Source organism: Lonchura striata, chromosome 6 (genome assembly GCF_046129695.1).
Source record: "Lonchura striata isolate bLonStr1 chromosome 6, bLonStr1.mat, whole genome shotgun sequence".
Classification (NCBI taxonomy): Eukaryota; Metazoa; Chordata; class Aves; order Passeriformes; family Estrildidae; genus Lonchura; species Lonchura striata.
Genome location: NC_134608.1, coordinates 30,420,723 through 30,445,463, shown reverse-complemented (window position 1 = coordinate 30,445,463; position 24,741 = coordinate 30,420,723). Strand labels below are relative to the sequence as shown.

Below are 24,741 nucleotides of genomic sequence, written 5' to 3'. Positions count from 1 at the left end.
CAGCAAGCTGGAATTATGGTGCAATGGAAACCCTGCTATGACTGCTTATTTGATATCTTTTAAAGAAGAGGTAATCTCCTTTGCTTTCAATGCAAAGGAATTCAGCTTGTGGAAGGAAACCCTCAGTACATACTAAGGGTGCCTGAACACAGAGCCAGTGTGGAAGCCCAACTTTCCGCTGTGTAAAGAAGACTTGCATCTTCAGTGTCCTCAGCAAGCTCTTCCTCTAGAAGAGAAGGTCTTTAAGGAACCCCAGGTGGGTCCCTTTGCAAGGTTTCTTGTAAACTCTTTCCATCTTTTATAGGGGTTATTGAGACTATTACATAACACTGCTATAATCTTAAACAATCTGGGTAAAATGCCTAATTCTCTACTGGCTCAAATCGAATTGTGCCTAGTCATTGACACCTCCACAAAGAGAGTGCCACTTAAGAATTCTCCACTTTGCTGCAACACTGATAGGTTTTGGAATCATGTGTACACTTTGCACAAGAATAAATAAGTGAATAGTATGGAAAGCAGGAGAAAATCTCCCTTATTTTTTTTGGTTCTGTGTGAACCAAAGAGAGAGAGAGAGAGACAGTGGACCAAAATCCACACCTTAATTTCTTCTCTAGAAGATTGGGATATATGCTTGTATAATTGTCATTTCCATAGAATTTAGGATTGGACTCTACTCTTCTTACAAATTACCATCTAAACCAGGATATGAATAGTTCATATAAGTAGAATCTCTTGTAATGATGATTTAAATTATTTAAATTTTGATTCCTTCATACAGTAGTGAAAAATATAGTTAATCCAGTCTGTTATAAAGTAATTTTCATATCTGCTCATTTTGTTTCACTTTTGATATTTTATTTTTCTTAATTTAAAGTAATTGACATTTATTTGGATAAGGAATTCTAGGGCCAGAAGTAAATAATTCCCTCTTGGAAAAGACAGTTATGGGCTTTTTCTATTATTTCTTCTCACAAGAAGCTGCATCCACTAAAATGAGTGACTGTAGTCCTATTAAAGATATGACAATACATATTAACAGGCCTGTCGTACACCAGGAGGAACAAATCTTGCTATATTTTTCTTCTGATATAATTTGAAGTTACAATATTTTAATTTCCGTTCGTGAGGTTATGGAACAGATTAGGGAAGCACTGATTTCGTGATTATGATTTCAACTGCTGATTAAGATGGGAAGGCAATGTGAGCTTTAGTTGAACTTTTCTTTCTTGAGCTGCTATTAGCTTTTTTAAACCAGGGTATTAATAACCTCATCAAAAAGTCCAAACACTGATATTGTGTGTGGGAGACTCCTGCTCAGGATGCTCACAAATAGGAGAGTATATGCAGACAGACAGGAATTTGTCCATAGAGAGAGGGAACTGGTGTTTCTGTGGCTTGAAAGGATGGTGCAGGGCAGAAGTTTTACAGCTCCACACATCCTGTGCATACACACATTACTTTTACATAAAGAGACAAAGATATCTTTATCCTCACAACAGATAGACAAACAGACTGACTGACTTCAAACTTGCACTTTCAGTAGAGATTTTTTTCCCCCCATCTCCGGGTACTGCTTTTCAAAATTGCCTGAGGCTACAGTACAGCACCTCAGATCCCCAAGGCCCATTGCCTGGCTCCTAATAGCCACTCTCCATCTGTGTCACATGAACAGCTGATGAGATAGCTCCAGTGTCTGTATTTTGGAAAGCATATCCACCCAGGTTAAAATGCTGGGGTTGCCAAGGAGCAGTCAGAAGCCATTAGTGTTTGTGAGAATTTGCCTTGCAGCAGTTCCTTGGCATAGTGGAAAGTGTGTGTGCTTGTGTGTGTGTATGTGTGCGCGCACGTGTCTGTGAGAGAGGGGTAAGGTGGAATACATGGGGAGGAGGAAAACAGCAGAAAGGAGTGCTTTCTAAATAACCCATATATTGAAAAAATAAACAGTTGGTTACAGTGTTCAGTTTCCATAATCTCTTCAACCAGTTTACTGTGATTTGACTCTCCTTTCTCCATCGTTAATAGAAGAAATAAAAAAAAGGACGAGAAACACAGCAGTGACTTCAGGGTCTTGCTCTGGTGTTTGGGCAGATGGAAAGGAGCTGCACTGCCTTGGGGCAGGGTGGTTGTAATGAAGTGGCCTGTCAGTCTGTAAATAGTGAGGGTCATCTCTTCCATGTGATGGAGGGTATCACATTGCAGTGAAAATGGAAATGTCAATAAAATTAATCTGCCAGCTCTTTGCTGTGGCTTTTTCTGTTTCTCCAGTCCAAAAGGGTCAGTTTTTCAGAGGGGATGCAGTACAAGAAGGGTGATCTGGTATGGGAGTGAAGATGGAGCTGAAATGCAAGTTTTGAAGCAAATGGACTGTATGCAGCAGCAATGTATTCCGTTTAGTAGCACTACAGATCTAGACGAGGCTATAGGAATTAGCTCATGAATCTATAGCATTCCTCAGGAAGCTATGGAGCGTCTAGCTCAGGCTACATTGAGCACAGAGTTTATTGTTTTAGGCTTTCTTGGACAAGGTTTTTACTTAGCATGGGATTTATGGCATTTACTGCTAATGAATGTCTATTCTTAAATTACAAAAACCACCATCTCAGCACAATTCCCAGATGTCCTTCCAGGACCTCGGCTTCTTAAACACCAGCAGGGAGCATAAACTCTCCACTTCTCTGTTTTCCTCTTTCGTGTGGCTCCGGGCTAATGATGTGTAAGGAAAACACAGCAATCTATAAAGTCTCAGTGCTGTCCCAGTATTCTTCATTTATTTTGCATTTGATTATGCCACAAGTCGGATCTTGTTTCTTTCCTTTTTTTAAAGTTATTAGTTCAAATATTAATGTAGGAATATGGCATATATTGCTGCTCTTGATTGATGCCTTCCCAAAAACAGGAAGACGTGCTCGTATGAATTTTAAGAAAGTAGGGGTCCTGCAATGCCTTGCCAGAAGAGTTTTTCAGATACATAATTTAGATGCCCTCCAGGCAGGCTTTCAAGGCATTTTTGCTGGAGGGCAAGAAAAAATAACTATGACTGTTAAAAGTAAATGATTTTAGCTAATGCACAATTAATGCCAGGGAAAAGCACAGAAGAGAAGGATGTTGATGGAAAGTTCTGATTAAGTGAGAGCTCTACCTTGATGTGCATCTTTTTTTTTAATGATAATAATCACTGATGCAGAGATGTAGAAGTTTTCATGTCATGCAAATGCTATATGCAGGGTCACACTAGGTGTACGTGTTTGTGAGTGTGTGTGTGTGTGTGTGTGTGTGTGTGTGTGTGTGTGTGTGTGTGTGTGTGTGCTGGGAGGTGATGGTTACGGGGAGGGGCTCATCTGACAGTGTGTTATGTGCACTGAACGGTGACATGGTTACTGCCACCTCTGCAGAGGGCCTCGAATATATAGACTACAGAACATTTAACTTGATTACTTATACGTACGTATTCAGAATGGTTGTAGGGATGCATTTACAGTAAATGGGTTTTCTTGTGGCAGGTTTTCCCACATTGAATCCCATAATTGAAAAAGAGCTACTGCACTATGTCAAGCACACAATTATAATTGAATTAATGATATATGAATGTGTGAAACACAAAATTAGTATTTGGAGAGACACGGTTTTCTAATTTTTACATATTTGCATCGACATTCTTTTATAAGGAGAAACAGTATGTGCCTGATCTAACAAATAAAAACCCCCCAAACTGTGGTAGTGTCTTGGCAATTAATGATATTTTTTGGTTCTGTATTTGGTTCATTAAACATCTCCTCCTTCCTGTTTTTCTCTTTGCTGTAGGTGATGGTTTAGACAACAGTGTAGCCTCACCTGGTACAGGAGATGATGATGACCCAGACAAGGACAAAAAGCGTCAGAAGAAAAGAGGCATTTTCCCCAAAGTAGCAACAAATATCATGAGAGCGTGGCTTTTCCAGCATCTCACAGTAAGTGGTGACCAAAACAAAAATAAATTTCTATTCATCATTTTTAGAAATAAATTATCCCCATATTTTTGTGATCATTATTAGGTCTCAGGCTTTGTTGCATTTTTTAAATTACTTTTTTTTTTCCTTAGGTCATAGAATCATGACAAATCTCAAATCTATCTATCTATTTATCTAGCTATCTATCTATCATTTCTCTCTCTCTCTCTCTCTCTCTCTATATATATATATATATATACATATACACACATATCTTATAGAAAGAAAGAGAGAGAGTACAACAATTTCTCAAATTCCGCCTTAGCACGGAACATCACCTATATACGAAGTAACCATTTTTGGCTTTAAATTATTCAACCTCTTCCTATGGACAGCAAGAGAGGGATTCTTACTTTAATACATACAAAGCTCTACCTTCTGGATTCTTTGTTGCTGGCCTCTGTTTACACAAACTTCGTATGTATGTGGTGAAAGAGAGAGCCCTGGTCTGTGTGTGTGCGCTGACATACACTGTGGATGTTAGAGAAGTCAAAGTAGCAGCTTGCAATGTTATCATTGTTACTTTTTTGTGAAGAAATAAAGAAGCCTTACAGATTCCCTAATTTTTCAGTTGTGTAACCAAGAGAATAAGTGCCTTTTTTTCTTCTCTTCAAGTCCATAGATATTAAAATCTGGCCATATTCACATTTAGGGGGAGAGAGATTAAATATGTGAAATAGCAGTGCTTTCCTTGGGCTTTTATTTGTCTGATTGTTATTGGTTTTGTGTTGGTGTTCTGTTGACTATTATAGCTTCACATAGGCATCAAAACACAGTTCCACAGAAAACCTAGTAAACCTAGTTTACTTCACATGGGAAATTATGGAATCTGGCAAAATTATCAATTGTCTTTTTTCTCGCACTTTGAAATTGTTTCTTATTTGATAAGGCTTGAAATGCTAACTGTTATTAACTGCCTCTTCTTCTACCAAAGTTTTATGAATTTCCATGGTTTTATAAATTTCCTGCTGTTGGTTACAGTGCAATGATTCCAGGACCCAATTTATTTATGACAGAGACTATCGAACTGCTCTGCCAGCAGCACAGCTAAAGGGGGGAGCGATAGATTCACATTTCTAAACCATCATTTTGATGTAAGGACATTAGTAGCAAACTAAGGTGCATTGATCTGGCCTGTGGGGTCAGGATTAGCTGGAATAGCCAGTGTCTCTGCTGGAGTAGTGGTTATTCCTGCCTCTCAGCTATGGCCATTTCAAAGGTCAGGTGCCCTGTACCCACTTGGCTCAGAGGAATTAGACAGAACATGAGTCTCTGGGCTGATTACTTAACCAAAGACAAAATAATGAGTCCTAAGCAAATACTGACTAATTGAAAGGGCTGTAAATCCATTACATATTGGTCAGGGATAATCAGGACTATTTAATCACTTTTATCTATTCAGGAGCACTGAAGCTGCAACAGCAAAGCCCTGAACCTTGCCATGTGCTTATTATTCTCATCATTATCAAAATTACTTCACAGCTGTTCTTTGCTACATCACCTCAGCTGGAGATTTACTAACCTGTAAAATGTTTTTAATTTGGAAGTCGAGTGAGTGCGAGTGGAGGGTTTTTCATTTAGCTGTAGGGTATCTTTAGACGAGTAGTACAGGCAGACAGCAAAAAGCAGGGCTACAAATAAACAAGTTTGGTTTGTAGACACCTCCATGTTAACTCCCATTTCCTCCTATGAAATTTGTGTTATCTATTTTTTTTTCCTTCCTGCCTTTCTTTCTTATGTGCTCCTTGAAAGCATTTGACATTTGCTTATTAAACAGTCAACTGCCTCTTGCTTCTCTTGAGGAAAGTCCTTCTGGCTTTTTGAAATCCCTTCTCCTTTTTTCTATCCTCTCTCTCCTGACCCTCTCCATCCTGCATGAATTAAAGAAATTTGCCATCACTGGTGAGGATGGCCTCACAAAAATCAGATTAAATGAACACAAAAAAGCCCCAAACCTTTTACCATCCAGGCTTTAATGAGTTTGCAGGTGTTGAAAGATTTACTGCGCTGTAATTCTCAGACCTGCAAACTGATAATGGAGACCCCTGACCAGTGCAATGTAAATTCAGAAAGATTCTTGCCATAAACACATGCAGGGAAGGAAGAAAACTCCTTTCTTTTAAAGATCTCACACTTTTTCTCAAATTAGCTTGTCCATTCAAAATCTTACTCTGGCTGAGCCTGAACGAGGGAATCTGTGATGTACAATTTTATTGTTTCAAGTAAATATCTTTACAATGACAGTCCATGATTCAATGTACATTCCTTCATTACTACTCTAACCTTATTTCAAATTGGTTTGTGCCTCTTTTGTCCTGTATGACCTGTTCTTGTATTACAATAATCCCCCGATGTACCCTTTTTTCTTTCTCTCTCTGTCTCTTTTTTTTTTAAGAAACTAATTGAATTATCTCATTATTTTAATTTGTTAAGCAAATGTATTTTATGTCTCAGGATGTGTTCTTAAAGAAGGAGCTGCTTAGGCTTTGCCCCCTGAATGGGCCATTGGTACATTTTGACATTCATGCATTCATTAAGGAGAGGAACATAAAAGAGCTCTGGTTGTATTTTTTTTTTTCAAACACCCAACCAGCATGGAGCAACTTTTCCATAAGCCACAGGGGTCTCTCTACATATGTTCTCAACTGCAAGCCATTGTCACCTATTCTGAATACCTCAAAAGGACAAATAAAATACTAAAGGCCAACTGTAGCAATTGTTAGCTGTTAGTCTCAATATGACAAAAATCATTAACCTCTGATTTCCCTGGAAGGAGAGGCAGTGGCAGTCCATCTCTTCTGGCATGGATTAAATGTAGAAGTCATTTAGACTGTCAAATTCCAAGAGAGTAACTCCGATCTGACTAATTGTATTTACTTATGATTTTAAATAAAATGCTATTTTTTTCCTTTATTCAATCAGTTTGCAAACTCCTAAGGCAGCCAATTTTAAAAATTGAATGGCCTAAGTGGCTTTTTTGAAGAGACAGGCACTTGAACTCTGATGTAGAATGAATGTGTCTGACAGGCTGCGTCTTTCAAAACAATTTCTAACCCCTATCACAGCTTCCATTTTGTAGTAACTTTAATTATATTTGAAATAGGATACACATGCATTTTTTTATTGTTGGAAATCAAATGCAAAGAGTAGGAGCTTCTGTCATGTTCTTGTTCACTTAGTGAGCTCTGTCTTACATTTGGAATTACAACACTACCGGAAGATAAAAGATCTGAGGATGAATTGGTTGGAAATGTGTATGCTTTTTCTGGATAATATCCAGTGTTTAAGAAAGTAGAGGAAATCCTAGTCTGGTAGTATAATATTTTCAATAGTACATAAAGATTACAACATCAGAAAGGTAAACCTGACATTAAGACTGTTTTTAGTTGAGTTCAAAGGTGGTTAAAGAAAAGAAACAGCAAGAAATCTGACCTAAGCTGAGAGTTTATTCATAGCTTTGGAAGACTCCTTTTCCTCTATGCTAAGGAGTTCTTAGTACACTCAATTAGCCTCTCAGACATCACTGCTTTCCTCCCTCAAGTGCTCCCCTATTTGCCCAGCAAAGAACATATTTGATCATGAAGTGAAAACAGGAAGTGCTCAAATGTATAGATACCTCCAGCTTACACCAGTGCTGAAATTAAGATTTCTTACCAGCAACTATAGAGCCTGTCCCCTTCCTCCCATGCCCTTCTGAAGGATGGAGGACCTTTAAAATACCCATACATAATCAGAAGAGAGAAAAGTTACAAAGGAAGTAATTATACCACTCTATAGGCTTGTACCTCTGGTAGTTCATCCATTTCTGCAGCAGTGTGCCAAAGACTACATTTTTGCTACATTCAACATTTTTTCACCTTTTTTTACCGAGCTGGTAGAACAGAGTCTCATTTATGCTTTGACACTTACCTGGAGTGATGCCCTTTGTTAAAATTCTATTTCGGTTGGTTTTTTTGTTCAAGTCTTTAAGGAGATGTGTACCATAGCTAAGGTACCGGACTTAGCAATAGTAGCTTGCAAACTAAAGCTTTCTTAATGAAAGTGCTTAATTCTCATCTGATGGTATTTGGGATGTCTCCCTAAAGCCAAAGGAGTTGAGCTGGTTTTCTGCTTTTTTTTTTGCTGGCTGAAGTTCTGTCTTCTAACTTTAAACAATGTCATTTTAGCCTGATTTCCACCTGGCTGAAGATCTGGCTCTTTACACAGTCTATTGTAGAATATTTTGGTTTTATCTGTTTCATTGTCAGGCTAGAGTAAGTGCTCTTGGAAGGTGGTAAAATGAGCCAACCACAGCTTTTGTACTTACCTGAATTAATTTTCTTAACTTGTCATATTCAGGTGTCCAGATTGGATAATATGAATAGTCTTACTGAAACAGATTTTTTTATGTATTTATGTGGGTGTATCTGAGAATAAAATGTGTATATATCACATTTTGATGAATGGCTTATCAAGCCTTTTATATAGGGCAGCTATTTTATTTATTCATTAGATTTTATTCTAGAGATGAATGTCATTAACTAAAGCCAATCTTGGAGCAAGTGTTCAAGGAAGTTGAATCCAACCACCTTCATAAATATCTCCTTCCATATTTTATTTTAGTAATAATACTTTAAAGAAAGGTTACAAATATATTTGCACTCCACACTGAACATCTTACTTTCACGTCAAACTGTTGAAGAACAGCTTTACTCAGAGATGTGATCTGGGAGAAGCATTCTTCACATTGTTGTTTTTGCTGTACTTTAAAAAATCAAACCTGAAAATACAACAGTTAAAATGTTAAAATATCCAGTTAAAATGGCAAGAAGAAGGCTGGGAGACTCCAGATAATACAGGAATGTGCAGTCATTCTAATGAATTTTAGTGTGCATGTTGGAGTGCATTGTAACATGCTATACACTCCAAGGGTGCACAGAGAAGATGGGCAATGTTCTCTGATTCTCCTGTAAAACTACCTGCACATGTGTTTGCGTGGCTGCCATTTCCACCTCAGGGCACCACGGGGTCAGAGAGCTGGAGGAGCTCAAGCCACAGTTTTATTCCAGGTCTGCTTTTAGTCTGTGTGCTGTTTTCAGCAAGGTAATAAGTTGCCTGCTGGTGTAGAACAGACTTCTTTGAACAAACACCACCCTGTTGGAAGCATGTCCTACAAAATAATATTGCGCTCATTTTTCAGCTGGAAAAACTTCTGTGAGGAGAGGTTAAATGCCTTCACCCCCAGTGCTAAAGAAAAATCAGTGCCTGAATGTTAAACTCCCATGACCTGCAGTCTTGCAGTCCTCAGGACAACAGATTTGTGCCTCTTTGTACCCCGGAATTGCTGTGGTGTCTCACCAGAAGGCTGGTGGTGGCCATTAACATTTGTAGTTATTGCTGCTGGTAGTGCAGCCCTGCCTAATGTCATCAGCATCCCCCTCCTGTCCAGCCTGTCTGCAGTACCGTGTCACCAGCTTGGGCAGAATAAACCTGGAAATCTTTCTCAAAATGACACTTCTGATCCCAGGCTGAAAGGTTTCATCCTCTGAGTGCTCCTAGTCCTCGGCCATGAAAGCATCCTTAAGATTTAGTAAGAGACCAAACATTCACATACCTTTTAAACACCACAATCTTAAAAGAAAAGAGCTGAAATGGGATGGGGGTGGGGCTTTGTTTGTTTTAAAAATGGAATCTGAGATTAGATCTGACATTTCTACATCCACCCCCTACAGAAGAGGGAACCCAGGGTCATGGGGTGTGTGGGCCTCAAAAGCTAGCTTTGTCTGGGAGTGGTTAATCTAATCATTGTTACATAGACATCTGTTATTTCTTCTGAAAAATTGATGCTTTTGTGACACAATGATCCATCTATTTAGTACAACAGCCTGAGTAATTAAATTAAAAAAAGAATATTTTTGCAGGAGCATGTATTATAAAACTGCCATACCTCCTTGTACCAGTGAAAAGGCTGAGGAGAGGGAGTGGAAGATGGAGAGGAGCAGAGGGAGAGGAGTGCTTTAAGTCTCGCATTGTTTTCTGCTGGCTGGAGGAAAACATCTGTGAATTGTTTGAATTGAACCTTAGCAGGGACTGTCTGAATCTGTGTCATCTCTGTTTAATTTCAGGAAATGATGTCACAGCGCATTAAATAACAATGCTGCATGATTTATTTTTACTTGTACATGCTGTCCTAAGCATTTCAGTTACACGGCAGTGTTTCCAATTAAGTGCAAGCTTTCGGTTTTAAAAAATATACTCTGTAATGCTTTTTTGGGGGGGCATGGGGTATGGGGAGGCTGGGTTTTTTAGGGGGTCACCAAGGTTCAGGACTGTCGGAGGGCTCTGGGCCCATTTGTCATGTGCTTATTTGTAGTTGGGACTGGATGTCAGCTCTCTCGTCACCCATGGCAACCTCCAGGACTGTGGGTTTGTTACAAAGCCTGTCTGGGGGAGAAAAAAACCTAAATATTCCGAACCAATCCGTCAAAAGACCTATTAGATAGTTATAGCCAGCCCTATGTACTGTAGCTTTTGCCTCGATCAAACTTTCTGCACTCCCCCTTCTTCTGTAGAAGAATAGAGGACATAAGTCAATTCTGTCTGCCATCTGTCGCCTCTCTCCCTGCTCCTCAAATTAAAGAGACAGTCCAAAATTTAAATAATCAGATACAATCACAGGAAGCTGGCCTGGAAATTATTACATGTGCAATTGGTTGAGGGTTTTTTTAACTTCTCATTTTATTTTGAAGAGGGGATCTTTATTGTGCTTTTTTGGAGATCCAAATATGTTGTGTGTTTCAGCTTCAAAAATAGCCTGCTGAGAAATACTGGATTTGCAGTGTCACTAGGTTGTTTTCTAATAGGATTCCAAGTTATATATAGGGTGAAATTCACACACATACATACACATCCTTCCCAACCCCCAAAGAATCCCCAAATTGCCGATCCTGCAAGGGACAAGTAAATGAATCGCACCACCCGTCTCCTCCAGCTTTCCTATCCCTTTCATTGCCTTTCTGTCCCCAAATCCATGGCAGGCTGCTGGGCTGCTGCAAAATCTTTTCTGGTGCAACCAGGACAATTAAAGCTGTTGAGTCTACCTAACAGGCCTCTTCTGGGCCTGCTATAAGTTTTTCACAGTACCCTGTCTGATATTAGCTAGTTATGCTTTACCTTTTCTTCTCCTTGTTTTTATCTTTATACCAGCCTGCCTAGTTTTACCTCCTCCTCATCAACAGGCAACCCAATGTGTCAGGACTGCAGCAAGGTGCATTTCATTCATGTGACATATGATGTCAGCTGATGCCAAACCATCAGATAATGTGGCTAGATGTTACTTCTCAGTTTAATAGTTTACCTGCCATTTTCAAAAAAGGGGATTCCTGAGAACAGCAAAAAACATGTGCATGGTTTTAACTAATGATTGATTAAAAAGTCTCAGCTAAGTAAGCTGAATGTGACTGAGCAAAAGATAGGATCAACCACTGTTTTTCTCTGGTTGTTATTGTCAGATTGCAAAGCTTTGCAGAGTCAGTATAGGAAAAAAAGAAAAAAGAAAAGAAAAGAAAAGAAAAGAAAAGAAAAGAAAAGAAAAGAAAAGAAAAGAAAAGAAAAGAAAAGAAAAGAAAAGAAAAGAAAAGAAAAGAAAAGAAAAGAAAAGAAAAGAAAAGAAAAGAAAAGAAAAGAAAAGAAAAGAAAAGAAAAGAAAAGGAGAAAGAAAAGAGAAAAGAAAGAAAAGAGAAAGAGAAAAGGGAATATCAAAGTCCAATTAATGAAATCCTTAAAGTAATTGAAACAAGGAACTAATAGTGACAAGAATTTGTTTATATAGAGTTGTGGCTGCAAGGCTCATAAGGCAAAAGATGTTTTAACCAAAGCATATGTGAATGTAGTGTTTAAACACTTCCTTAACTCCAAAAATATCACTATAAATGTTGTGAACTGCAGCTTTCGGAGATCAAGATCACAGTCAACTAGAGAAGTCTTTGGAGTGTCTTCAGGGTCCACTACATAAAGCTGTTGTCATCAGAAAACTCATAGTTCCTCCCTTTCTCAGTGGTGTGCACACATGATTATATGTAGATATATTTTTAGGGAAAATACAATTGCTGATGTCTGTGCAGTGATACTACCTTTCAGTTTTGCCTCAGGATATGTTTAAAACTTTGTTTTCAAGATCTGTGAGCAGGACAATTGGTTTCAAGGAAGTTTTCAGTAAAATTAGAGTTATGTTGGGGGCGGGGGGGAAAAGCATGTTTCTGCCAACAGTTCCACAACTGCAAAGAAATGGATATGTCAATTCTTATTGCTGCCTAATGAAGAGAGTAGTTTGTGGCAGACAATATTTTTCCTGTTGTTGTGGAGTTTGCCTTGAGTTATGATAGCTAGAATACCATGCATTGCATATTTTAGAGTTGATTGGCAGTACTTGTTTGTAATATCTAAAGCAATCATTGGCATCTCTAAAGATTTACAGTTATCTTTAAGTATAATGGCAATACAGTTTTCATGCTTTTACATTTGTTATTTTTTATTTTTAACTGCAAGCCCCAAATCTGCCAAAACTAATTTCAGTTGTTTTGTCTAATACTGGGTGATAGGCCATAAAGAGTTTTTTAAATCTTGGTTTTACCTTTTTACGATGGCGTTTCAAAATATGTATTTTATTTGTAACAGTTGACTACTTATGCCCATAAAATGTTTAACATCTCATGACATCCTCTTACAATCTCAGGATAATAAATCTGAGTAGCTCAGTAAACAGCAATAAATATTTTGGTTTAGTGTTTAAAAAATATCTGCATACATCAATATTTCATAGTGCTGTAGAAATTTGACTGTCATCAGGATCAAGCTCTTATTTGGTCATTTCAAAGTGTGAACTTGATATTCTGAAGTGGATATACTATGGAAATGCTATCTGACTAAATCAGATAGCAATGGGAAAGCTCCTGTTCACTTTCATACTAAATATGTGAAAGGAGTAGATTTTCGTAAGATCATGGCCTAGTCTAGATTACTTTAAGACTATGTCAATTAAAAAAAAACTTCAAAGATTATGTAAGTTACATTGTTAATTGATATGCTGTATACCTACATGGATCATTATAAAAGCAGTCATTTTTTCCTCTCAAGTAAGTTAAAATTTAGGGTTTGATTCTTTGTATTCAAATATTTGCAGATAATTCACAAATTAGTGATTAACAGTATGTATCTCCCAGTGCTCCTTCCACGAATTGCAGTGGAACTCTGATCCTTTTGAAAAAGCCAGAAAAGATGTAGTGAAATCATAATGGGAGACAGGCAGAAAAACATTTAGTAAGTATTAAATGCTCTAGCCCTTTTATCCATGAATTGCACTTAACAACTCATTCAGTGATTCCCTATTTTATGATAGAAACACAAATCTCTTGAGTGCTCAACTGTTTGTCACATTCTCTTGTAACCTAGCTTTCACTACTGTCCCCAGGATGGTGTTGCACAAGGGAGCTGTGATATACCTGTGGAGTTTCCACTTCTCTTTCTAGCTATGACCATGACAAGACCCTGTGCCTTAGTTTCCCTGCTTAAACAGTACCATGTAATTATTGAAGTGCTTTTCATATTTACAGATGAAAAACACTGTGTAAGGCTTGTGTCTTTTACTTTGCAACAGCTGAATTACAGAAAATTGCACTTCTGTTGCGGTTTTATCCTGCTGTTGAAAGAGCATGACAGTCATGCTATGCTTGTACAAATACCTAAACTTTTTGTAGACTGAAAGTTCAAGAGAATTTTCTCTTTATGAAGGAACATTTAATATATAATTAATAATGTTATGTTATTGCTGGTCTACACTGAAGGTGACAGCATATGATTTCTGCAAGCTACTTCAATGCAAGTGTCTTGGTCTTGTGTTAATTTTGTCAGGTCTTTTCCTTGCTGATGACCAATGCATCTTTGTACTTCAAGAACTTGCTAGTGGATATTCCCCTCCTCAACAGTCTGGGAGTCTCCTGATGTGAAGTTGGATTTTGGCAGCTTTCCAGCCAGTCCTGATCCTTTCTGCTGCCTTTTTTGACTAAGCCGGGTGCTTCCCACTTGTGCATCCCACTCGTGCTTGAATGAAGAAACAGGAAACAGGAGGGTGACTTAGAGCGAGGAGCAAGGGGCTGAAGGGATATTGCAAAGGCCCCATTTCATATTGACAAGGTACCTGCCTACTGAGGACCATATGCAGATAGCTGACAGCTGCTTGGATAGTTCACAAATGGGCTGTTTAGGGTTATGGAGTGTGAATAGGGAGAAGGATCATATGTGTGATAACAACTGGAATAAGGAATGTTATGCGGTTAGAAGAGTGATTCTGTGTATATTTGAGGAAGTCAGCAAAGGAGTGTTGCATGGGAATAGTGGCACATATTAATTGCAAAGAAAGTTGGCTAATTTGAGGGATCAGTTCCAAATCTTAATGTTTAAAGAGTGCTTAATTTCAACTATAAAGGGATATTATGATTTTCTCTTTCAGATATAAAGTAGGAAAATAAACAGAAACGTGTTAATTATTGTGAACAAAAAAATAGAGGAAAAAATAATTTGATTCACTTCTCCTTTCCATCTTCTTTATTCTTTTGGTGGACTAATCCAAGAGTTGTGTTGCTTGGTCTTGTCTGTTTTCAATTCAATTTCTTCCAGTTACACAGGGACACTTTCCTGCATGATCTAACATTGCTTAGGAAAGAGAGGTGCTTCTTCAGTCGATATGAATTTCTTTGTGGATGGTGGGATGAACTGCATGTGGATGGTGGGATGATAAGGATTAGGATAATCCTAAGAATTCCACATTGTTTCATATAATATGCCAATTTACACCTCAAGTTTAAACAGCCTACAACCTATGAGTGTGTTGCATGGGGGCCACAAACTGCCAAGCAAATGCTTCTCAGACCAAAAACCCTACTTTGTGCATATCTAACCAAAACATTTGTAGACAATTTACTGCTGTAATTAATCTTAGTTTTCCTGGCTTTTATGAACTTACATCCCACAATGATCTTGGATGCAACCAACCTTCTGGGAAAAGGGGCTCTTGCCATTTTCTCTCCCTTTTATTTCCCAAAAGTTGTCCATTTAGAAAGCAATAATGCTTTCAAAGGAACCAGTGCAAAACAATATGTGCAGCAGGAGAATAAAATGTCTACAAATGAACAGGACTATGGTGTTTTTCTAGAATGGATACAAATAAACATAACTGTATAGTTGTGATACTATCACGAGTTTGCCTCCTGGGATCTGAATCCTGTTCAAAGCTCCAGCTGAAAAGATAAAATATTGCACTTTCCAATTTGGCAGTGCTCTAACATCCTCTACTGCTTCCCAAACAATCTCTGCAGTAAACTTCTTGCTGAGACAGAAAACTCTTTAAAACAAGACCTGCGGACTCATGAGCTTTCTACTCAGTACCCTTTAGGCTCGCTCCATGAAAAAGTATCTTGCCTAAAAGAGGCCAAATATCACACAACAGAGCTGGTGGGAAATTCAAACTGTTCTGAGCAAAGAAGTCAATAGAGCTGCTGTAGTGAAAGGTAATGTTCAGAGTGAGATCACCATGTTATGATCTCATGCTGAACATTGGGACTGGTTTTTTTTGTTTTTTATGAGGACTGTGAAACTAGCCTGAGGTCAGTCTAGTGAGAGTCTGAGAAAGATACAGAAGGATATTTGGAGAGCCTGGACTATCAAGGCCCTTATTCCCCAAAAAGGGTAAGAGAGGCTCAAAAAAGATGAGAGAAATGAGAGCTGTATTGTTATTTCCAGTGCTCTTTCCATCCATCTCAAAAATACAAGATCTAGCCCTAGACAGAGAATGTGTATACTGAAGCAGTTAATAAGTACAGGCTACAAAGATATAACAGGAGAAATTACTGAAGAGGAACAAAACACCTTGAAGGAATAATGGAATTCAGCAGCCAAACCTCAGTCGTTTAGACCATAGAACAATCTGTGCAAGTGCCTTTGCTTAGCACTTTTAAAACTAGACTCCAAAAAAACACTTTAAAGTATACTGTTGAGAAACATCTTGCATTCCTGGGCTTACACTAAAGTAGTCTTGCCTGAAGGTTTTCTCATATTTTCATGTTTTCTTATTAATGATTAAAAACTGAAAAGTATCTTGAAATAAGAGCTGTTTTCAAAAGGAAGCCTTTCCAAATTTGGCTTCCGTCAGGTTTAAGTTTATGTTGTATTTGTTTCAACTTTTTAAATTATGTTTCATTTATCTGTCAGTGGAAAAATTATTGCAAAATTAACTTACAAAATCAAACTAGAAATGGGCTTGAGACACAAATTGAAGAACTAAGCTTAAGAGAAATATTTAATTACTGTTCCTTCAGGCACTGGGAGTGGATGGTGAAGGTCAGTCAGGCTTGGGCCCTGTCAAACTGACAAAGAAAACAACTTTGTATTGAGAAACTTATTCAGATATTCAGATGCAGAAATTGTCACAATAGATACAGTGCTCTCCATTCACAACTTGTGAAGTTTCAGCAATATCTGGGTAAGGTACAAGTCTGAAATCAACCTCTACACAGCTTAGTCTCCCCCCAATAATTCTGACATCTTCTCCAACATTTGCTCTTTGAAACATCAATCCAAAACACCAAAAGTTTTTGATCATTTAAAATACAAATGTTAATTTTTAAGGTCATGGATCCAATGCAAATTTAATATAAAATGAAGTTGACTATGGATTTACACAGAAGTTTGAATGCCAAAATGGGTGAAAAACATAGCTTTTTCACCTGCTTTTCACTTACAGGCATTTATGGCAATTTGACGCCATGATTCAAAAACAAAACTTGGGCCCTCAGAGAGGCAGAATGACCGCAAGGAAATATTGACTGAGTGCCTGCTGTCTTCAGCTGCTGAATTTCACACACAGCCTTCCTCAAAAGTATCAGGAAGAAAGAGATTGTATTTGAATTTAAAATGAAATTTTACTTTTTAGCATTACTTTATAACAATGTAACTGTGGGGTTCCATGTTCATCTCAATGCCTTCCAGATCAAATTAACTCTATTTTCGTGGTAGAAAGATGCTTTATTTTATTTTTCCTCTTTTTTTATTTTTTCCTCCTTCATTGCCAGAATTAGAAATTTAGCCTTGGATCTTAGATCCAAGTCGGATTCTTTCTGGCTCATTTATTGGCAGTCACAAGGATTATATGATAACAGTAATGTTGCAATTACAATGGTAAAGCTATGCAATTACAATAATAAATAGACGATAGATTGGCCAGAAAAAAGAGCCCGGTTTTCTTGCTTATAGCTAGACTGGCTTTATGAAGAAAAATATCACAAACTTCTATTATGGATTGAAGTCAATGACATTTTTTTTGTCAGCAGAGAATCAAATGCAATTCAGACACAGGGACATAAATCTGTTCAGTAAGTCGGTCATCTTTCAGAACACCGCTGCTTAGTTTTATTTTTCTCCTTTTGGGTATTTTTTTCTGTCTGGCACAACATAGGGTTAGTAAGTCAGGCATGTTTGGAAGGCTTTTAAAGAAGTGAAGCAACAGGACAAAGATCTCTTTTTCTCCCTCTTAATTTTACTTTCTAGGAATGGGCTTGTGTACCCACTTTAAAGATGCCACAGGCATGAGATGCCTTTATTAGGATTTTCATATGGAGTTCAGGAGTTACCTCTTGAGAAATGAGAGCAGGAGCTTTCCATGGCTGCATGATGGAATCCTCCTAGCTGCAAAAGTAGTGAAAACTGACCTTTGCTCTCTGAACAAGGAGTCTTCTGGCATGGAGCTTAGTTTTCCTACTGCTCTTCACAACTGTAAATAATGTTAGTATACCCTGAATTCATAGCATGCAGCACTTTACATTACTATTGTGTATCTTAAAATAAACAACATTGCAAGCTGTTTATTTTGGTGTTACTATGTATGCATTTTTTAAACAGTGGTTACTTAAACAAATGTCTCTGTTCCCACAGCACTTAAAAGCGGCTGTTTGCTCATTGTGGTTTTTGGGTTTTGTCACTTTTGTTTTGATTGTTTCTGAAAATCACACTGGAGGATACAGAAGACAGGAGTAAGTTGTACTTGTTCCAAGCAAATGCTTCATGTCACAGCTTTTTCTTTGTGCCAGTTTTTTCCATGTTCCTAGGAGAAAGAATTTTGGTTTAGCTCAAATGTAGAGCAGATTGGTTGCCACTGTCCTCAAATGCATTTCTGCAGGCCAGTCAGGACATGCATTTGTTGTCAGAATTTGACCCTGAGATAGCAAAATTGTTTTAATAACATTAGTACTGATTATTTATTCATTGCATTCAAAGCAAAAGGTGCAGGGGATGAGAATTTAGGGAATTGAGGGTTTCCACAGCTTCTTTCATCCTCTCTCATCAGTCTTCATTCATCCACCCTAGAAACCTCAAGTGCAGAGCAAACTTCTGTGGTTGGAAATGCTGATTGGAGGTTGATGAAAAAGCCATTATCAGGCATCAGCCTTTCAAAGCCCCATTGACACATTTTTGTGGCCCCCTACCTACACAGGGAATTCAGAGGACACTTGCTGGTCTGACACTGTTCTGCTAGAGGTCTAGGTGATCAGCATGTTTTTCACTTGTAGCAGTGAGCTTTTGGTGATGGCTCTTCTTACTATGCCACTGTTCTCATAGTGTATTTGGTTAAATCTCAGTAAAAGATTAAGGAAAAAGCTTATTTCTCCCTTCTCTCACTCTCCTTCCCACTGTGAAAGGTTATGGTACCTTGTGATTGTGATAGTTATTCTATAGTTGTTTTGTTCCAATTTGCCAATTTTTCTTAGGTAATCTTCAATTAGTCCTTTGTGCTGAGAAATAAAAATACTTATCTGAGTCTGTAGAATTGTGTCTTAAGGGACTAAGAAATCAGAGGTTTCCTCTGTATGAATACTGCACTATTATAAGGAAAGCTGAGGATACCATCAGAGTTTTTTAGCAGAGGCAACAGTGGTAGGTTGAGGGGTATGTCTTGTTAAAAATAGGTAGTCATCTTAGCAGCTTCTGCCCTTATTTTGGAGTGAAAGTGTGCCTGGGCAGTCATGAAAGTGCTGAAGTGATTCCTGTGTGGAAAAGGTTTAACAGGAGTGCTCCAGCAAACATGGGAGACAGCACTAAACAATATCAGGTACTGGACTAGCTCTGTCCAGCCTTGAGATCAGAACAGCCAAAGAGTTTGGTTTCCTTGTGCATGGATACAGCTGAGAACCGAATCTGAATTAATCATTTGTAGAACTTGTAAAGGTTGACTGTCTTTTTGCAACAGAAAGTAATCTTAATCTCTTCACTCAACTACTAATTGCCCCATGATGTTAATCAAGCAAGATTCTTAGATAAAGAAAATAAGTGTTTGATAAAAATTGTGAATGCAGTTCTTTTGCAACTTGTGTAGATTATAAACCAGTTTGGCCTCCTTAATTATGGTCTTCAAAGATAAATAGGTTGAAGGGTGTGTTGCAGTCCTTGGCACAAATATAGCATATTTCAGTACTTTCTTGAGCAAGCTGTGTGTTTTTGAGAAAAAAAATAAAAGTTACTTGCATTTTTAAATGTAGTTAAGATTTATTATTTTTTATTTATAGCTCAGCAGTCATTGATTTTCAGCGCTGTGTAAATGTTCATTTGCTTCTGGACTTCAACACTAGATAACAAGCCCTGCTCTCTCAGTAGAACTGTGGCAATTAAGGATGAGGGGAGCATTTGACAGAGAAGTGGCCAACAGCACAGCAGTCCAACAGCAGTTGGATTTGTCATTCTATCTGCTGAAGGAGGACCGTATAATATACCAGTGTACCACAGCTTTCCTTTTCACTCCTAACCTTTTCATCTAATTTGCAGAGCTATTAGCTGGCTTTTTCTTTTCACCCACTGATAATTTTTAATCATCCATGAGTTTTCCACGACTTTTCTTCTGCTTCAATCACTGAGATATGGATTAAAACTGATTCAATGCAAATATATAAATTTAAAATAGTTTTGCATGCTTTTCTCAGTCTAAATACTATGCCAGTAGTCTAATTTGTGACCAAAATTACTAACAACCATTACTTCTGTAGGTGAACATTCTACCTCTTCTATCTGAGAGACAGAAGATGGCAGAATGATTAAAATTTTTTTAAATGCTGTTAACAGAAATGAAAACTACTTAGTGGCAGCAAAATTTTGTGAGAAGGAGCAGCTAACATTAAATATTTTAAAAGCATTCTAAGAAGCACTTTTTTTTTTAGTTTTCACTAAATAAAATCTGCTCTATTGGCCAGACAAATGCTCCACTGAGCCAGATAAGGGTCAGCAGTGAGTGGTGATGAGGCCAAGAAATGATGCAAGTGTAGGAAGATCTCAGAAGTCCCAGTATTTTCTCCAGGCTTCTGGTGGGCAGAAGTTTAAAGACTTTCAGAGTTGGAAATTTGCATCCAGATTGTAATGCTCAAAAGCCATCGATTTACATTTTATTTTCAGGCCTGCTAGGGACCAAACCATCTATTCATATGCTACAGTTGGAAGAGCTTAATTTTGGATTATTTGAATCATTGAGGACATTTATTAGACTCTTTTCTGATGTGGAATGGAAATGGGACATTTGAATAAGCTTCACATTTCTCGATGTGTGGACCTAACTTTTTAAATTGTATTTAAAAAAAGAAAGAAAGGAGAGTGAGGATATCAGTTTACACAGATTTTAAATTAAACCTTCTTTCTTTCATGTAGCAACAGGAAAAACTTAGCAGCCCTACAGTTTTCTAAGAAATTTTCATGATGTTTTTGGAAAATTTTTTCCTCTTCATTTGAAGGGAACCCTGATTTAAACTCTAACCATTCCATGTCTTTTCAGTGCCCTATTCTCCATTTCTCTGATCCTGCTCTTCACATGATTGATTCTGGCAAAATAAAACACTGATCAACCCATACATTTGGTAGAGTGTTTTTAAATAAATATCCCTGCTGTGTCCTGGTAGAAAGCATTCACACAGTTTTGACATAACCTAATCATGTGCAAAGCTAAGCCTTTAGTAGCCAGCTCTTGCAGACATTTTTTTTTCTTTTTCTCCTCCCTTCTTCTTCGCATGGCCCCTTCGGAGCTGCTGGAGGGCGTTGTTGAGAAGTTGCTACCGTTGATACAGTTGCTATTAATCACAGTCTGCCGTGTTGTGACGCAGGTTCTAATAACATCCCATTGAGCTGCCCTTGTATGCTGGAGGCTTACCAACAGCACCAGGCCTTTGATATTCATCTCACACCAGGATAAAGAAAATGTAGAGTTAAAAAAAAAAAAAAAAAAAAAACCAACTGCAAATAGGCAAAGAACAAAAAAGGGGGGAAACATAGCAAAATCAAAAACAGACACGCTTTCTGTGTGCTGCTTCGTTTACCATGGGAGCAGCAAAGCTATAAATCTCTGCTGTGTTGTTTGAAAATTGAACATGAGGCTGCTAAATTTATCATTCATTCTTTGTTGTTTCTGGGTAGTAGCTGCCTGACTTGGCTGACTTTGGTTTCTGTCCCCTCCTCAATAACAATTTTTGTTGTCATCATTGTTTCAATACATTACATACGCAAATCAAAATTTTACGGGATAAAAGAATATTGGAGGATTTAGTAAAGTGCTCATAAAGGGGAGGAGGAACAAATTTGCTGCATGTTACACATCATGCTTCCTTGGCAACTGACTCCCTCACATTCATAATTACAGGAACATAATTTTTAAAAAGCAGCATGGGTGAGGGGAGGGAGAGGGAGCACTTCCTTTGGTTAAAGACATTCACAACTTTTAAAAAATGTCAGTTTTTGAAAATTAGGAAAAAAAAGTTCACCCATATGCTCTGTAAAGATTAAACCTGGAGCCTGATAGAACCACACAATCACCTTCTTTTGTTAGCACTTCTTGTCCATGTTGAACTGCAAAGAAAAAAAGGTGGAAAGCACGCCTGCTACAGATGTGACTGGCTATGAATATTCATGAATAACATTGCTCCTCCTTTTCTACTGGCATCCAAGCCATTCTGATCTCCCTCTTTTTTCCTCTTCTCCTTTCCATTCCCTTTCCTCCCTCAAGACTGAACAAGACTGCAGTTTTATTTCGGTATCAGCCTGGTATGATACAGTTATCAGTGGTCTCCGAAACATTTTCTTTCCATTAGGAAAAAAAAAGGAAAATAAGAAAAAAAGAAGAAAAACAAAACAAAACAAAACAAAAACCAAAGGAAAAAAGAAAAAAATTGTAATTATCCACAGTTTTATGAACCCACCTCCCTTTAATGTTCATTATTTAAACCAGCAGCAATTACAAGTTCAAAGGGGTTTAGAGGGCCAGCAACCCGCATAATCACTGCCAAATTAAGCGGGACTCATTCGTCACAGAAGAGTACACTCTGAGCAGTGAATCATGCATGCAGTGACAGGCACTGATTTACATAAAGACGAAATCTGTGCCCTCTAGGGCTGAGTGTTACTTTATCTCAGTGGCCCTGTGATATATGCATTTTCTTTCGGTGTTAGAAAGGTTCAGAGAATGGTGCTCACTAATACATTACATTTTATTCTCACTGGCATCACTACTACTGCCTAAAAAATATTAATATAATACTGCCTACACTAATTCATATACATGTGTATTTTACTAACAATAATCAAAACTTTAAGGCTCTTGAGTTTTTAAAAGGAAAGTTTTGTCCAGAAAAAAAATAAACTCTTTTCTAATCTGTTAAAATACTTACAAACCTCTTAAATTAGTTTTTTTCCCATCACCAGCTTCCTGGTCAAGCACTCATTCTTGAAAAAGACTACTTTTATTCTCCACTGCCCCCTCCCTCCCCTGCCCCCCACAGTGATTTAACATAATGTTTTTTGAGTCATTATAAGTACTTGTACATATAAGTACATGTACAGTGTCAGGGGCTGAGGCTGGATGTATTACATTATCCCTAGTTTGCTGACTATCCAAGGTGTTTTAGGTCAGTGTGCTTCCTCCTGACAGACACGCTGTAGGGTTGTAGGGTCTGGAACAGCTATGTCCCTGAAGGGCATCTATACATCTGAGAGTGGAGGAGGTATCTTTTCTGTTTGTTAGAAAGGCATACCTTACTTTTATCATACTGTTCTGCATTGGATGCTGGACAGTTTCAAGATGTTTTTATATTCTGCTTGAAGACCAAGTTTTATTCAGTCCATTCACCTACACCCACTGGGGTGGGTTACTCACATAGGCAAGGAGAATAAGTCTTGACCCTTCAGGTAACAGATGCATCTATGCAGGGAGTAGGTATACTCTGATACTACAATGAAACAGAAAAAGTAGTTTTTGTGTAATCATTTCTCACTTTGAGCTGTGTTAGCTGCGACTCTTCTCTCCAGCAAAACAGGACTGTGGTATGAACAATATATACAGTAGTTTGGAAATGGTACTTCACCAACCTCCCTTAGGGGTGCCTCCTCAAAGTTTATTTAGAGATGCACTAACTACAATTTGTGAGTGGCCTCCTGAACATATAAAGGCACATTACATAAAGGAGTATAATTCCCAGCTGTCACTGAGATACAGCAGAGCAACCCCAAAACCTCTGTCTATGCACCTTGACACAGATGCTGTTTCTACACCAGCTCTGGTGCAGACAGGAGGTAGCTGGTGCTGTCAGAAAGCAACAGCTGTCTGATCAGCCCTTCTTTTGCTTTGAAATGCTGCTGCACTCAGGACAGTGCTCTAGGTCTAGCATTGCTGGCTCTCCTCCAGTTATGTAAGTCTGTCTGGGTTTGGTCCCATTGGGACATTTTAGTGGTGGAAAAGAGCAGCAGTGTTCTGTATGCGAATGCACAAGTTCATTTTTTGCACAATGTTACTTGCATATGAAAGAGATCTGGATTGGATGTACAAATCACACAGAAAAATATCATATGCATATATAATTGCACTTACTGTGCAAGTGAATGTGCATCTATGATGTCCACCTCAACACTATGTCCTCTGATAGAAGCTGCTGCAGAATTTGAATAATTCAGGTAAACTTAGAAACTAGTCACAGCATCTTTTAACTGAATTGCCTACAGTATATTTAGTGAAGACACTGAAGTTCTTATGGGCATAATTTAGGTACCACTTTTAGGTAATAGTGCACATTACTAGGAAACAACTTTATGGTTGGTAAACAGAAATTGTACACTGAATCTCATATGGATATAATTTACTCCACTGTAAAATCAGATTAAATGGAAAGTTAGTGAAAGGGAGATTAAAATGTGGAGTAAGAGTTTTTTGTAATAGTCTATAAATGAAAGTGGAGCAAAGCTCTTATGTGATGACAGCAGAATTGTGTGAATTGACTGGTTTAGGTTTATTCCATTGTGCATTATGGAGTTCATGAGTCACTGAAGTCTATACCAAAATCAATATTTGCAATATTATGTATCAAATAACTAATTTCTACCTTTTTATTTCATTAAATGCTTAAAAGATTTTAAATTACTATTTAAATGTTGGAAAATTCTTTAAGGTTACATTATATTTTCAAAGAACATAGAAAGTAATGTATTGATCAATGATGGAGAGATGTGGAAATTAAAACCTTTTTGCCATATTGTACTCTTCTGTGCTTTACTGAATCAGGACATTTTAATGGGAAGGACATGGCCTCTAGGAGTCACAGTGGCATGTCACAGTCTTTCTTTGGATATTCCTGGCTTCCATGTATTGACTTTAAATTTCCATATGCTTATTCTGTCTTCTACAGAATAGTGAATTGTAGAAATATTT

General features: G+C 37.9%; 1 protein-coding gene across 10 annotated transcripts in view; it reads left to right on the top strand.

Moving 5' to 3' along the window:
- Positions 1-24,741, top strand: part of MEIS2 (Meis homeobox 2) — a 171,874-nt gene that overhangs the window by 47,449 nt on the left and 99,684 nt on the right. For all 10 annotated transcript variants that reach the window (XM_077784071.1, XM_077784070.1, XM_021539301.3 and 7 more), the window contains one exon: positions 3,805-3,950. In XM_077784071.1, the coding sequence (XP_077640197.1) occupies positions 3,805-3,950 (146 nt within the window). The remainder of the gene's footprint in view (positions 1-3,804; positions 3,951-24,741) is intronic.